Genomic DNA, 14,457 nt, shown 5'->3' on the forward strand with positions numbered 1-14,457 from the left:
GAGGCATTGGATTCGGCCGCTCACGCTGTCCGTGGTGGATTAGGTTAACGGAGGGACGTGATGGCCACCCCGGGCCGGTCCTCTCGTGGTGCCGTACGTGTCGGTCCAACTCCATCCACCACGCACCGCCCACGCGACGACGAGAGAACGAAGCCAACACAACACGGCGGCGCGCGAGGCCACACCCACCCACTGCAGAAGAGTCGTCGTCAACCTTTTTGGGGGTCAACTCGCTTAAGATTCGTGCAACGATAGCACAGTGGACGTCGGGAAGTTCACGGTCTTTACGGCTACGATTGACCGTCCTTCCTATAATTCTTAATTAAAAAAGTATATTTACTTTTTAGAAAATTTTAGGAGGAATTAAAAAAATACGAATGGATTAATTTATTAATAAACTATCCATTTTAGAGTCAAGCAAAAAATTATTCTAAAATTTTAGAATTTATGAAATGAAAAAAGACGAAGGGTTTCGTTAGATCACTAATAATCAACATAAAATTGTATCGGATCTCATAAACATAAATTTTAATTAATTTTTTTTATTTTTTAAATATAATATTTTTAAATAAATAAAATAATTAATGTTAGTGATAAAAAAGAAAAGTTAGATGCAAAAAAAATAAAAAAATAAAAAATAAGAATTTAAATATTTTAAATTTAACTAAATATATAATTATTTATATATGTGACGATAAAAGATCAATGTAATTGTAATTGATCCCAAATAATTATTAAAGTTATATTTAATTTTTGCTCACTTTTTGCTCTATCATTTTTGTCATCCACAATTGATCACATCAACTCCTCATATTACAAGATACAGGAGGAGGTGGAATATGTATTCCATTCATTTTAATCGAGGAAAAAAAAGATTTTTCTTAAAAAATAAATTCACGACTGGGATTAAAAAAAGAATGAAATAAATAGTTTTGATAGAATATTTTACAACTTACCTAATAATTATAATATGGTCTTTTTTTTTTACATCATCTTTTCAATATGATGGAATTTATTGGACATTAGTGAAATAATTTTAGAAAATATTTTGTTATTAAATCAGTAATTACAAAACTATTTTTTTTATATAAAATACGTCTTAACTCCAAACTCACTAAATGAATATTAAATTTCTTATATACTTTATATGAATAGTAAATTTCTTACATGTTTGTTAATAAAAACACGTGTAACATCTCGATTAAATAAGATTAACTTATAAAGAAATAATGAGTGAGTGTACTATTATAAATTTTAATCTAGATATTTTGATAAATAATTTAGACTAAATAAAGTTAATAGATCAATTATCTATTTAGTATTAGAACCGAATATAGTGAGAGGGCTCGAATACAAAATAATTATTCATAGATTAAGATTAGTTGAAATAGATAAACATAAAATTAACTCATAAGGATCTCATGAGTATATAATCATAAATTTTAGTTTTGATGCAGTCTACCTTTCGCCTAAGTGAAATTTTCCTACTATTAATCTCCGAAGAAAAAAAAGAAAAAAAAGACAAAGCACACTTGGCAATTTATCGAACACATGGAATGCTCAAAGTTCTCTTTTCTTACAATAAGAAATAAGAGGAAACATGACACTTGAAAGGTTAATTAGAGGGGTAAATATTCTCCATGAAATCAAACAATCGAAAGGTGTCAAAAAGAGATTCTTTGTCCATCACACAACAGCTAAAGGTTTTCTTTTTCTTATTAGAAAAGAGAAAGAAATATTTGATTATTCTGACTAAAAGGTGAGGAATCAGTGCAAATAGTCACATCAATGGGAATGTATAAATCATCACTGTATGTTTGCCAAGATTTCTTCATCTTATATAGTGGTGGAATTCAAAGATACCAGCAGGCTTCATTATTTATAGATCAGAGAGTGGCATTAAAATAATTTTTTTTCATTATCATTTTCTCTCTTATATACAAAATCATAAGTCAGTCATATAAGAACAATATGTTAACCTAATTTTACTAAGATGAATTTTGATTTAATATTTCAATATGTAACATGAATTTTATCTTAATACAGAGATGAAAAACAGTTTGTTTCTTTAGGTCTCTACCATTCATTTCCACAATACTACAACAAGAAGCATAGTCTCTTCTAATTATAAAATTACTATACCTTAAACATTGATTTAATGATAATGTACCAAATATATTTTGAAGGTTGACTAAGAAAGACTTTGATAGAAATTTTACCTTCACTACTTACCTTTGTAATAAAAAATAAAAAAGATGATTATTGGACAGTTTTAGGTTTTATATAGAAGGGGGCAGTGATTCAAACACAAATTAAACTAATGATCTCTTCATCAAAGTCTTAAGTACTGGTTATGTTTGACACATGAAATAGGTCAGTCTTAGAGGGACAGGAATGCCAATTTCTTAGTATCTTAATTAACATAAATGGATCAAAATTGCAAGTACATTTATGTCATTTGATACACATGAAATATGAATAATGTCTTGAAGTTGATTAGGGTTGCTTATAACCATTTGCCCATTTGGTTTGTGAAACCACAGTTTATCCACTTCAATTTAATAGGTTCAAAGTTCTTTTTTGTTTTTTGTTGGATTTTGAGCCTATCATATGTTTGCTATTCTCTAACAAAAGGGAAAAAAATAATGAACATGATTCATTTGTTTTCATTATCATGCAAATATCGTATAGGTGTTTTAAATGCATTGCATAATAAGTTTTTGCACACAAAAAAGAGAAGAATGAATGAAAGTAAATTTCATAGTTCTTAGAGACTCAACAAATCATTTCTCCACCAACTTAATGTTAGAGCTTTGAGTTCAAAGCTTTTAGTTACTGTTAGAGCTTATATTTAGTGTTGTTTTCTAGTAGAATATGTTGGAATTAAACTTGTTCAAGTATCATAAAGAGATTCATTTCATCAAAAGAGGTTCATTGCATCAAGAGGGAGATTCAATACATCAAGAAGAAAAAATGGATTAAAAGTCTATGGAAGGACAAGTCAAATTGGTTATTGGTTCTTGAAAAGGTTTCTTGAAAGAGAATGATTCATCTTGAATACAATTAATATAATGTATCTTTGGGAACTATATAAACCCCATATGTTGGGTCATGAGTCAATAGAGTTTCTGAAATTGTAAAAGTGTGTTTCTTGAGAGAAATATAGAAGATTGAAGCTTGTCCTACTCTTCCTCTGTTTGATATCTCTATCCCCTCTTCCTATCAACATCAACATTTGGTATCAGAGCTAAGTTATGGCCTCTTCCTCAAGTGCCATCCAACTCCAGATCCCTAGATTGACAAAGGAAAATTATGACATATGGTGCATCCAAATGAAGGTTCTTCTAGGCTCCCAAGATGTATGGGAGTTTGTAGAAGATGGATTTGCTGAACCAAGTCCAGCAGAAGAAGGAGCAATGAATGCAGAAGGAAGAAAACAACTCAAAGAAAGAAGGAAGAAGGAGAAAAAGGCTTTGTTCACAATCTACCAAGGCCTTGATGATACAATGTTCGAGATCATCGCTCCAGCAAATACTTCAAAGGAGGCTTGGGAAATGCTTCAAAAAGCATTCGGTGGTGTTGATAAGGTAAAGAAACTTCGTCTACAAGTTTTACGAGCCGAGTTTGAGAAATTACAACAAGGTACTTCTGAAACTATTTCTGATTACTTCTCAAAAATCATTTCTATTGTTCATCAAATGAGACGAAATGGTGAACAAGTAAATGATCAGAGAGTAATAGAAAAAATATTGAGATCTCTAGATCCGAAATTTGATTTTATTGCTGTTGCGATTGAAGAATCTAAAGATTTGGAAAAAATGTCTTTAGAAGAACTTATGGGTTCCCTTCAAGTTCATGAACAAAGGATTACAAAAAGAGGAGAAGACAAAACTATGGAGCAAGCATTACAAACGAAGCTTACTCTTCAAAATCAAAGAGAATCAAATTCTCAAAGAGGAAGAGGAAGAGGACGAGGACAAAGAGGAAGAGGAGGCAGAAATCAGACCAATCAAGAATCTCCAAACAGTGAAGATGTTGGAGAAAATTATAGCCAAAGAGGCCGAGGTTATGGTCGAGGACGTGGCCGAGGCCGTGGACGTGGCAGAAACTCTAAAAGGTCTGAAATACAATGCTATGTTTGCAAAAGGTATGGACATTACTCTTATGAATGTTATTATAATCCTAACAATCAAGGTGATAAGGCAAATTTTGTTGAGGAAGAAAAGAAGGAAAATCAAGTTTTGCTAATGAGTTATGAAAATTTGAAAAATGATCAGTCTATGACATGGTATCTAGATACAGGAGCCTCAAATCATATGTGTGGCATCAAAGAGCTATTTTCAGAAATAGATACAAGTTATTCCGGGAACATTACATTTGGCGATTTGTCTCAAAGACCAGTAAGAGGCAAAGGTAAAATTCTCCTTGAACTTAATAATGGCAAGGAAGTATGCATTTCAGATGTTTATTATGTTCCTGATATGAAAAATAATATTTTAAGCTTGGGACAATTACTTGAAAAAGGTTATGAAATTGAGATGAAAGATATGACTCTCTCAATTCGTGACAAGAATAAAACATTGATATCACATGTGAAAATGGCAAGGAATAGAATGTTTCCTCTACATTTGAGTATTTTTTATCAATCAAATTGTTTTAAAGCTGATATTGAGGATATTTCTACACTTTGGCATCTTAGATATGCTCACTTAAATTTTGAGGCTTTGAAACTTCTAGAAAAGTATAATATGGTGACAGGAATGCCAAAAATTGATCGCCCAACAAAATTGTGTGAAGTATGTGTCATGGGTAAGCAAGAAAGAAAGCCTTTCAAAGTGAGAAGGACAAAAAGAGCATGGAATCGACTTGATCTGGTACACTCAGATGTTTGTGGCCCTATTAATCCAGTAACACTTGGAGGAAGCAGGTATTTTCTTACATTTACTGATGATCATAGTGGCAAAACTTGGGTTTACATGTTAAAAGAAAAGAAAGAAGTTTTAAGCAAATTCAAAGAATTTAAGGATTTGGTTGAAAGACAAAGTTGTTGTAAGATTAAATGTTTAAGAACAGATAGAGGTGGTGAATATATATCAAATGAATTTGAAAGTTTTTGTAGAAATAATGGAATTCTACATCAATTCACCATGCCATACACACCTCAACAAAATGGTGTCTCGGAAAGAAAAAATAGGACTATCCTTAATATGGTCCGATGCATGTTAAAGGAAAGAAAAATTCCGAAAGAATTTTGGGGTGATGCTGTTGCTTGTGCAGTTTATTTGCTTAACAGGTTTCCGACAAAGCGAATTGGTAATGTTACACCAGAAGAAGCATGGAGCTTACAGAAACCAAGAGTTGATCATTTGAGGATTTTTGGAAGTGTTGCATTTGCCAAAATACCAGAAGAGAAGAGAACAAAATTGGAGGATAAAAGTCAAAAATGCATTTTGCTAGGTTATCCAGAAAATTCCAGTGGTTACAAACTCTACAATCCTATCACAAATAAAGTTGTGATGTCAAGAGATGTTGAGTTTGATGAACAACAGATTTGGAACTGGAAAAGTGATGAGCAGCATAAGAATGCTGTAGTTTCAGAAGAAGATGATACAATACAAGCAAGCACCGAAGTGGCTGTGCCGGAATCATCACCTAGATCAGCTAGGTTACATGATTCAAGAAGTCCAATTATAAGAAGGACAAGACCTATTCAGGATCTATATGATGTGACTCGAAGGATCGATACTAACAATGATGAACTTTCTTTATTTTGTCTTTTTGCAGGATATGATCCATTAACCTTCGAAGAAGCTTATAGAGATGAAAAATGGCGACAAGCTATGAATGAAGAGATTCATGCCATTAACAAAAATAATACATGGGAGCTTACTACACTTCCAGAAGACCACCAAGCTATCGGTGTTAAGTGGATCTTCAAAACAAAAAGAAATGCAAAAGGAGAGGTGGAAAAATACAAGGCCAGATTGGTTGCAAAGGGATATAAATAACAATATGGGATTGACTATGAAGAAGTATTTGCGCCAGTTGCTCGATTGGAGACAGTAAGATTACTTATCTCTCTAGCAGCTCAAATGAAATGGAAGATTTTACAAATGGATGTCAAATCAGCATTTCTTAATGGAGTTCTTGAAGAAGAGTTATACAAGATAATGAAGGAATTTTTATCTCACAAGAAAATTATGCAAAGGAGGTTTTAAAGAAGTTTTCCATGGAAGATTGTCATCCTACAGATACACCTGTTGAATATGGCACCAAGTTGACCAAGGAAGGTGAAGGTACATACATTAATCCAACTTATTATAAAAGTCTAGTTGGATGTTTAAGATATTTGACATGCACTCGACCAGATATACTATTTGGAGTTGGTTTAATAAGTAGATTTATGGAAGTTCCAAAGACATCTCATTTAAATGTCGCTAAAAGAATTTTGCGATATATCAAAGGAACAATTGAGTATGGAATATTCTATTCATCATCTAAAAAGTTGGAGCTCATTGGATATAGTGACAGTGATTGGGCCGGAAGCTACGATGATCGGAAGAGTACAACTGGATTTGTATTTTATTTTGGTAAGCTACATTCACTTGGTCTTCAAAAAAAGCAACGAATAGTTGCTCTATCAAGTTGTGAAGCAGAATATATAGCAGCTTCTTCTAGTGTTTGTCATGCAATATGGCTAAGAAGATTACTCCAAGAACTTCATATGCCACAGGAGAAGTCAACCAAGATTTATGTTGATAACAAATCAGCTATTGCCTTAGCCAAGAATCCAGTTTATCATGAAAGATCGAAGCATATCGATACAAGATTTCATTTCATAAGAGATCATATCAAAAATAAAGAAGTGGAGATACATCATGTCAAGACAAGTGAACAAGTGGCTGATATACTCACAAAACCTCTTAAATTTGAAATATTTCAACAACTTCGAAAGAAACTTGGCATGATAGATGGAACAAGTTTAAGGGGGGAGAATGTTGGAATTAAACTTGTTCAAGTATCATAAAGAGATTCATTTCATCAAAAGAGGTTCATTGCATCAAGAGGGAGATTCAATACATCAAGAAGAAAAAATGGATTAAAAGTCTATGGAAGGACAAGTCAAATTGGTTATTGGTTCTTGAAAAGGTTTCTTGAAAGAGAATGATTCATCTTGAATACAATTAATATAATGTATCTTTGGGAACTATATAAACCCCATATGTTGGGTCATGAGTCAATAGAGTTTCTGAAATTGTAAAAGTGTGTTTCTTGAGAGAAATATAGAAGATTGAAGCTTGTCCTACTCTTCCTCTGTTTGATATCTCTATCCCCTCTTCCTATCAACATCAACAGAATATAGCTTTAGGGATGCTAACTTGTTGGTCACTTGCATTTGTTTTTGTGCTCGATTGAATTCTTTATTCCTTCAACTCCTAATCAGTCATATTCCCACCTATATATATATATAATAAGAGAACTTTTACGTGGAGCTATCATTCCATCATCTCCTAGAGAGGTTGCTAACACATATTATACCAAGATCACTTATACAGCTTTATGGCATGTTTTGGAGTGACCATTTACCACTAAGCTTTTGAGGAAAAGGCAGTCGACGAACATGTCTTCTATGATTTAGGAGATACAGGTGAAGATCATGGCTTGTTCGACTGTAAGTTCGCATTGTGTTGCTTGAGAGCTCGAGTAAGAAGAGGAAGAAAGAGTGGAGGAGTCGTGTGTGGATCGATCGGCTCCTGAACAAAAGTCGACATGATCGTCCTCAAACCCCAAAAGCACATAAACTACTTGAGAAACGCTATCATCACAATCATCTCTCACACACACACTTCGCTACTGAAGTCATCCAGTGTTGATGGAAAGGAAGGCAAACATGTGGGATCCAGCAGTCATCTGATGTTCCTCCTCCTCCTCCTCCTCCTCCTCCCTTTCCGAAGAGAAGGCAAGGTTAGCTGTTGCTGCATGAGATGGAACTTGGAAGCTAAGCCAGTCATGCCTCTGCCACAGGTTTGCTTGCAGAAGAGGCTTCTTTTGAACCCGGCTAGCTGACACATGAAACAAGCAATGAATCCACTCTACCGCCCGCAGTGATCTCGCCAAAAGGAAAAGAGAGAGAGAGAGAGAGAGAGAGGAAGGGTTGTGCATGATTTCGGTTCAAGGCTTTTGCTTTCCTCGTAGATATGTTCAGAAGGGCAAAGTACAACCTTCTACCGCTTAAGAAGAAAGTAGGTTTTGTTTTGTCTTCCTCTCCGCTTTGATGGTTTGCTGCTTTTAAGGCACTCCTCCCACCTTTCTTCCCCGAGGTTAAAGCCTATCCCCCAAGCCATTCAAGTCAAAAAGTACGCACTTGCTCTCTCTCTCTCTCTCTCGTCTCTGCCAACGATGCCTCAGCGATGCGTACCGCTCGGCGCAGAAGCAAGAAGACGCAGGGAAGAATGCAGCGAGAGAGACGAAAAAGGCGAGGGAGAGGAGATCGAGCAAGCAGCAGATCGCGTGCGTATCTCCCCTGGTGCACTCCGGCTCTCCGACCCCACTCGGAAGAAGAAACCCTAGCCATTTAACTCTCTCTCTCTCTCTCTCTCTTTTTTTCCCTTTTATTATAACCCCAAAGATTAAAGAAAGATAACACAAGAAGAGCACCACAACATTGTCCCCTAAAACACCTACAGAAAGGTGGCAAGGCGATCTTACTCGCATCCACGCATGCAACCGGCTCTATCGCATGAGAATTCTCTCTGGTGCGGAGCCATCACCAACTCAAGGAGGGAACCATATGCTGAACCAAAAGGACAGTACAGATTTAATACAAGAGAAGCAGGATGACAACTACAGATACATAAATTCGACCTGAGAACTAAGTTTCAATATTGTTTACCGCAATGCCGTAACTATGACACCCGACCAAAGAAAGCTAAGAGAGCATCAAATCTTGTCTAAAGACTATTAAGATCGTGACCAGAGAGAGAGAAAGAGAGACAGAGAGAGAGAGAGAAGAGTCTTGGAGTAGGGAAAACAAAGAGGGGTGGAATGGAGGGAAGCTTCAGTATGGCGGCGGGGGTGGGGGACGGGCGGTGGGCGCCCAAATGACGTCCGATGGGAGGTGGCTGCTGTAGAGAGACATGCCGCTCGACACTGCAGCCGTTGGCGACGGCCCTTGGTGGCGCCGCTGGCTATGATCATGCTGCTGCTGCTGCCGCTGAGGTTGTTGTTGGGTGTACATGTGCTGATCGTGCTCCTCCATGTCGCCACCGCCTCCGCCGGAGACCGAGACGGAGACCGATACGTCGTCCTCCACCGGGAGCCGGTGGAAGGTGGGGTTCGAGAACGCCGCCGCCACCACGACCACCATCCCCGCGGCCACCAGTGGCCCTGCCACCGTGCCCCCCACGATCTGTCCCTGCGGCCCCGCCAGCGATATCGAGAGCCCGCCGGCCGCGGCGGGGCACAGCGCCTCCATCGCCGGGGGCAGGAACGTGGCCGAGATGGACAGGATCTCGAACCGCCCTCGAAACACGATCGTGGCCGGAGCCCCCGCCGACAGCGGCGCCCCTCCGAAGTGCGGCTGGCGGAGCGTGACGTTCGCGACGGCGCCGGTGCCAGAGAGAACGCAGATTCCGAGGTTCCGGCGGCGGGAGAACCCCGCGAGGGAGTCGACCACGTCGTGCCCCGCGGGGATCTCCAGCACGTGCGGCCGCATCGCCGTCGAGGGCTCCGCTTCCCTGGTGATCACCACCGGCAGCTTCGGCTTATTCTTGGACCCCGGCGGCCGCCCCCGCGGTCTCTTGACCACCTCGATTGTCGATCCATCTCCCCTTGTTTGCTCCTTCTGCTCATCGAGCTTTGGCTTCTTGCTCTCCCCGCTGCTCCTGCCGCTGTCGACTTCATCAGACAGGCTCTTCTGCTGCTGCGGCTGCCGTTGCTGCTGCTGCTGCTGCTGCTGCTGAAGATAATGGTGCTGGAAGAGCTTGTCCTTCATGTTGCCGGTGAGAAACCTAAGAACATAAAACAGTTCGAAGAACTGTAGCGGAAGACTTCAGAGGGCCTCTTTTTTTTATGTAGAACAGTATACGGATGGAGAAGAAAAAGGAGGAAATGGTAGTGAGGGGATGTTTGTTTGCGGTTGCACTTTGAGAGCAATTAGAGAGAGAGAGAGAGGGAGAAACAGAGAGAGAGAGGTGTTTGATTGATGGTTAGAATAGTGGGGAGGGGTGGGTCCTTCAGGGTTGAATGGGATGGAGGAGAGGGGTCTTAAAAGAAGGATGCAAGGAAAACTTAAAAGGAAGGGTGAGCAGAGAGAGGAGATGATTCGAGAGAAGAGGGCAGAGGCTGGTAGTTGGTGAACTCTCTCTATATTTTGAGCTTTCTTTCTCACTGCCTTCCCTTCTTTGCTTGTGGACCTTTTGACATTTCACAGAGAGAGAGAGAGAGAGAGAGAGAGAGAGAGAGAGAGAGAGAGATGGGGGGTTTTCCCTTATGTTTTGTCTCCACATGAGCCACTCTATTGTCCTATTTTGTATTTTGTGGTGGATAAGAATACAGGATTTGTATCTTAGAAGAAGCTAACAAAAATACATCCATCATATTCAAAATCACCAACTATTAGCTAATTATATATTTTCCACAAACACATGTGAAATTGGATTTATTTTCATTAAATGTTTTTATTATAGAAATTAACTAATTTTGGTAGTTTGAGATCTAATTGGTTGTATAACAAATTGCACTTCTGCAAATTACTAATGCTATTTCTTGGTAAAAAAAGAAGCCTCCTTTTAATGCAAATAAGTCCAATTGTTTTTATGCAAATACGAAAACAAAGTAAGATTTTGTTTTCGTTTATTTTCTTGAGACTATTAATATATTTCCTAAAATAATAAAGTATATTTGTATAAAATTGAACTTTTTGAGAAGTTAGATTTGGAGTTCTACACCATCTTTGTCTCTTGTGTGGTTGACTTGAGAAATTGTAGGTTTTATGAGTATTTTTAGAATCCTAAAACGAGTTCGTTCGAAGGATAAAGAATCTAAATATAAAAAAAAATTGAGAGAAAAATCTTAAAATTTATTGTTTCCATATATTATTAGGAATAAATGAATTGATAATATTAGAAAATACTTGGAGTACTCTAAGATTTTCTTAGTCAGTCGAAGATGATGTATAAGGAGAATTCTATTTGTGTTGGGATTAACTCAAGATATATATATCTCATATTATTTTGCATTGACATAAATAAAAAAAAAAGTATCAAATCATATAAATCTTAGATCAATAATTTCTTTCTCCCCAACATAATATATGTATATAGAAATTTCTCTTCTAAACCATACTTAGAGAAATCCCTAATTAATCCAAACTTCTTCTGAGCACTGACTCAAAAGGACAAATAGCAAACATTGCAACCTACTAATCAAGAGAAGAAGCACTTACCAATAATCTATCAAAACTTGTCTACTGATATGTGCTTTCAACTTGTATGACAAATGATATTTGGAACAAAGTATCTGTAGAATCCAAGTGATATGTGTCTTCAAAGTTGGCAGACCAAATCTACTACGGTTTGTGTATGATAAGATCAGCTTTGTGTTGGATACTGAGGTTTGCCTGAGGTGATCCGATCAGTGGATTAAATGCAACTGTTTAAGTGCTCAGTACTCCATTTTGTACAGTAAACATGCTCAAGTCAAGCTCATATTTCTAGCAGAATTTTACTCCTTTAACATGACTGATAAATCTATGTCGAGCTTGTCCGATTCATGTATCATGTCTTCATCGTACCCAAATGAAACAACTGATTCACTTGTTCATCTGATGAGATTCCACAACAATTACCAGCCAGAGAGAAAGAGAGAGAGAGAGAGAGAGAGAGAGAGAGAGAGAGGAGGAGGAGACTTCAAAGTTCCATGTCAGGAAATGGTTAGATGCATGGAGAAGGGGGAAGAATGGGGGGGGGGGGGGGAGAGAGAGAGAGAGTTGGATCCATGCATGTCAGAAACCAATGGATTGGAAGGGCTACTGCAGGTGCACTGTTCTCACTTGAACTGATGAGGTTGCATGCACACAATTCATTCGAATAAGTGGGCTAACAAAGACAAATTGGATACTATGCATCGGCCAATCTTTGTCTCCTATCTCCATTACCACTAAGATTTGTCGTCAACAAAGGCAGCTACAGGGACTGATGCCCAGCTTCATCATCGTTACATACACATTAGAATAATTATCTGAGTACGTCAACGTATTTTTCTTTTATTATTTTGAGTATAAATCAAATAGAGAAGCTTAAACAACCAAAATCTCATCTCTTTGACTTCTCTTCACATATGATTTTCTCTAAACATCCTACGATGACATCCATAAACTATTCTCTCATCGTCAATTATGTGAAAATAAGCAACTCATTATCCTCCAAAAAATACCCCAAACAAAGTGCTTTGAGGATAATGCCTCACTAGTTTTCTTCAAATCAACAACATTTCTAGGAACATTTATGGGAACCCAAAATGTTAGAACATGTAGCCCTTGGCTTAGTAAATCTTTTCATGTATGTGGATTGCATCATCTAATCATCTATTATAAATATATATATATATATATATATATATATATATATATATATATATATATATATATATATGTATGTATGTATGTATGTATGTATATTATAGATGCACAGAATGTTACCACTAAATCTAGATCATGGTGGATGAAACTGCCATAAATAGAACAAATATTTTTGACTTAGATGGTGAATTATGTTGACCCATGAATCAATGGTGAATGGCATCAATTAGTTTCAGATAGCAATCATAAATGGAAGACCAAGTCAACCTTACAATCATAAATGGATATATATATATATATATATATATATATATATATATATATAATTTATTTATTTTGGAGGCACCTATAAGTAATTAAATACATATGAATAAAGCACTTACTGTAATAGACTTGCAGATAACCCAAATTTCCTTTCAAAAATACATATAAGATTTTGTTAATATATACCTTTCATTTATTCTTACAAAAAGTGACTTACTTACATTGAAGATTTTAAGAATTACTATGGAGATCGATGTCTAAAATGTCTCTTTCTTTCAATGCAGATCACCAATTTGCATCCCAAATTACATCCTCTCCCTCTCTCTCTCTCTCTCACACACACAAATTGATTGAGAGGTAGGTCGGTGCACAAGGTCAAAAATGGCGTTATTTGGCAAGTGGACATATCATGAAAGGACAGCTGATGAAAGAAGCTTGGGCACGTTCATTGGACCGAGCCTCGGTGGGGTCAGCGGGGACCCACCCCTCCCCCGCCTTTAGTGTGACCTGTCGAATCCACCAACGACTCCCCTCTTGCTGTCTCCACGCAGACACGATGAACTAACTGTGGGCAAAACACTTGGTTAGCTCAAAACACGTGGGGGTCCCACGACCACGGCCCATGTTTGGATCTCTTAAATTTGATGTGATATGCTACTGTATATTTATCGAGAAGACGAAAAAGACCCCCCCGAATAAATCAAAAGAAAATTCCAGAAATCATTAACTCGCCACACTCGAAATTGATGGCGGAAGTGATGGACGGAAAACCATGGATCGGAAGGTGGGCAGGGAACGAGGAATTGGTACGCTGCCACGTCCAAGCTTGACGTGGACGTGGGGTTCGTTGACCTGGACAATGCACTCCGGGTGGGGCCCGTCCATCCAGCTTTGACTCGAGCCGGAGCGAATCCCTTTGTCACGTTCCAATTTGGGTGCATCACGCCGTTGTTCTCGTGAATAGGCACGCACGCGACTTGGAATCGGATTAGTATGACGATCGATACAAGGCTAAAAGGTCGAATCGAACGCATGGAGGCGTCGTTGTACCTGATCCGATCGACCGATGGGTTGTGGAGCATCGACGTTGACTCGAGGTGTTAGGTCAGCAAGTCAAGTCAATCTAATCAGGCTCACCTGCCAAGTTATCGTCGTCGGTGCACCACGAGCTGTGTCGGATGATTTCTAGATCCTCTGGCGGATGGGATGGCAAGGCCTTGACCGAGCTGCGAGGCGCGAGGTCAACGAGCCAATTCAACCGGAAACCACCCAACGGTACACGGTTCTTGTAATAAATGCACGCCCAGCAATATGGAACTCTCTATCTATCAAGTCAAATGACGTTATATGGAAGAATCTATCCAACTATTATCTATCAATCAAGTCAAGTTGTTTATCACAAGATATGGTTATTATTATTTGTATTAATCTAAATTCAACACGTGACATGCAGTTACTGTCACGCTAGCTTCCGAGCACGACAAGACAAGGGAGTACACTAAATATGCTGCATCAGTATAGTACCTAAATCGATAACTAAACAATTGACATTATATAAAACAGTCTCTTCAACTACATCTTCTTTTTTAAATCATTTATGAGTACCTTTTGTT

At 37.9% G+C, this 14,457-nt stretch overlaps 1 protein-coding gene across 1 annotated transcript; it reads right to left on the bottom strand.

The window, feature by feature from the left end:
* Positions 1–8,795: 8,795 nt before the first annotated feature.
* On the bottom strand, positions 8,796–10,340 carry LOC135642864 (AT-hook motif nuclear-localized protein 28-like). Its single transcript, XM_065159348.1, has one exon. It carries the CDS (start codon positions 9,992–9,994, stop codon positions 9,059–9,061), a length of 936 nt encoding a protein of 311 aa, XP_065015420.1. The 5' UTR covers positions 9,995–10,340; the 3' UTR covers positions 8,796–9,058.
* Positions 10,341–14,457: the final 4,117 nt, after the last annotated feature.

This window comes from Musa acuminata, chromosome BXJ3-7 (genome assembly GCF_036884655.1).
Source record: "Musa acuminata AAA Group cultivar baxijiao chromosome BXJ3-7, Cavendish_Baxijiao_AAA, whole genome shotgun sequence".
NCBI classification, from domain to species: domain Eukaryota; kingdom Viridiplantae; phylum Streptophyta; class Magnoliopsida; order Zingiberales; family Musaceae; genus Musa; species Musa acuminata.

Bases quoted from the DNA above. Each gene is read 5' to 3' on its own strand.
- LOC135642864 (XM_065159348.1), bottom strand. From the start codon at position 9,994: ATGAAGGACAAGCTCTTCCAGCACCATTATCTTCAGCAGCAGCAGCAG.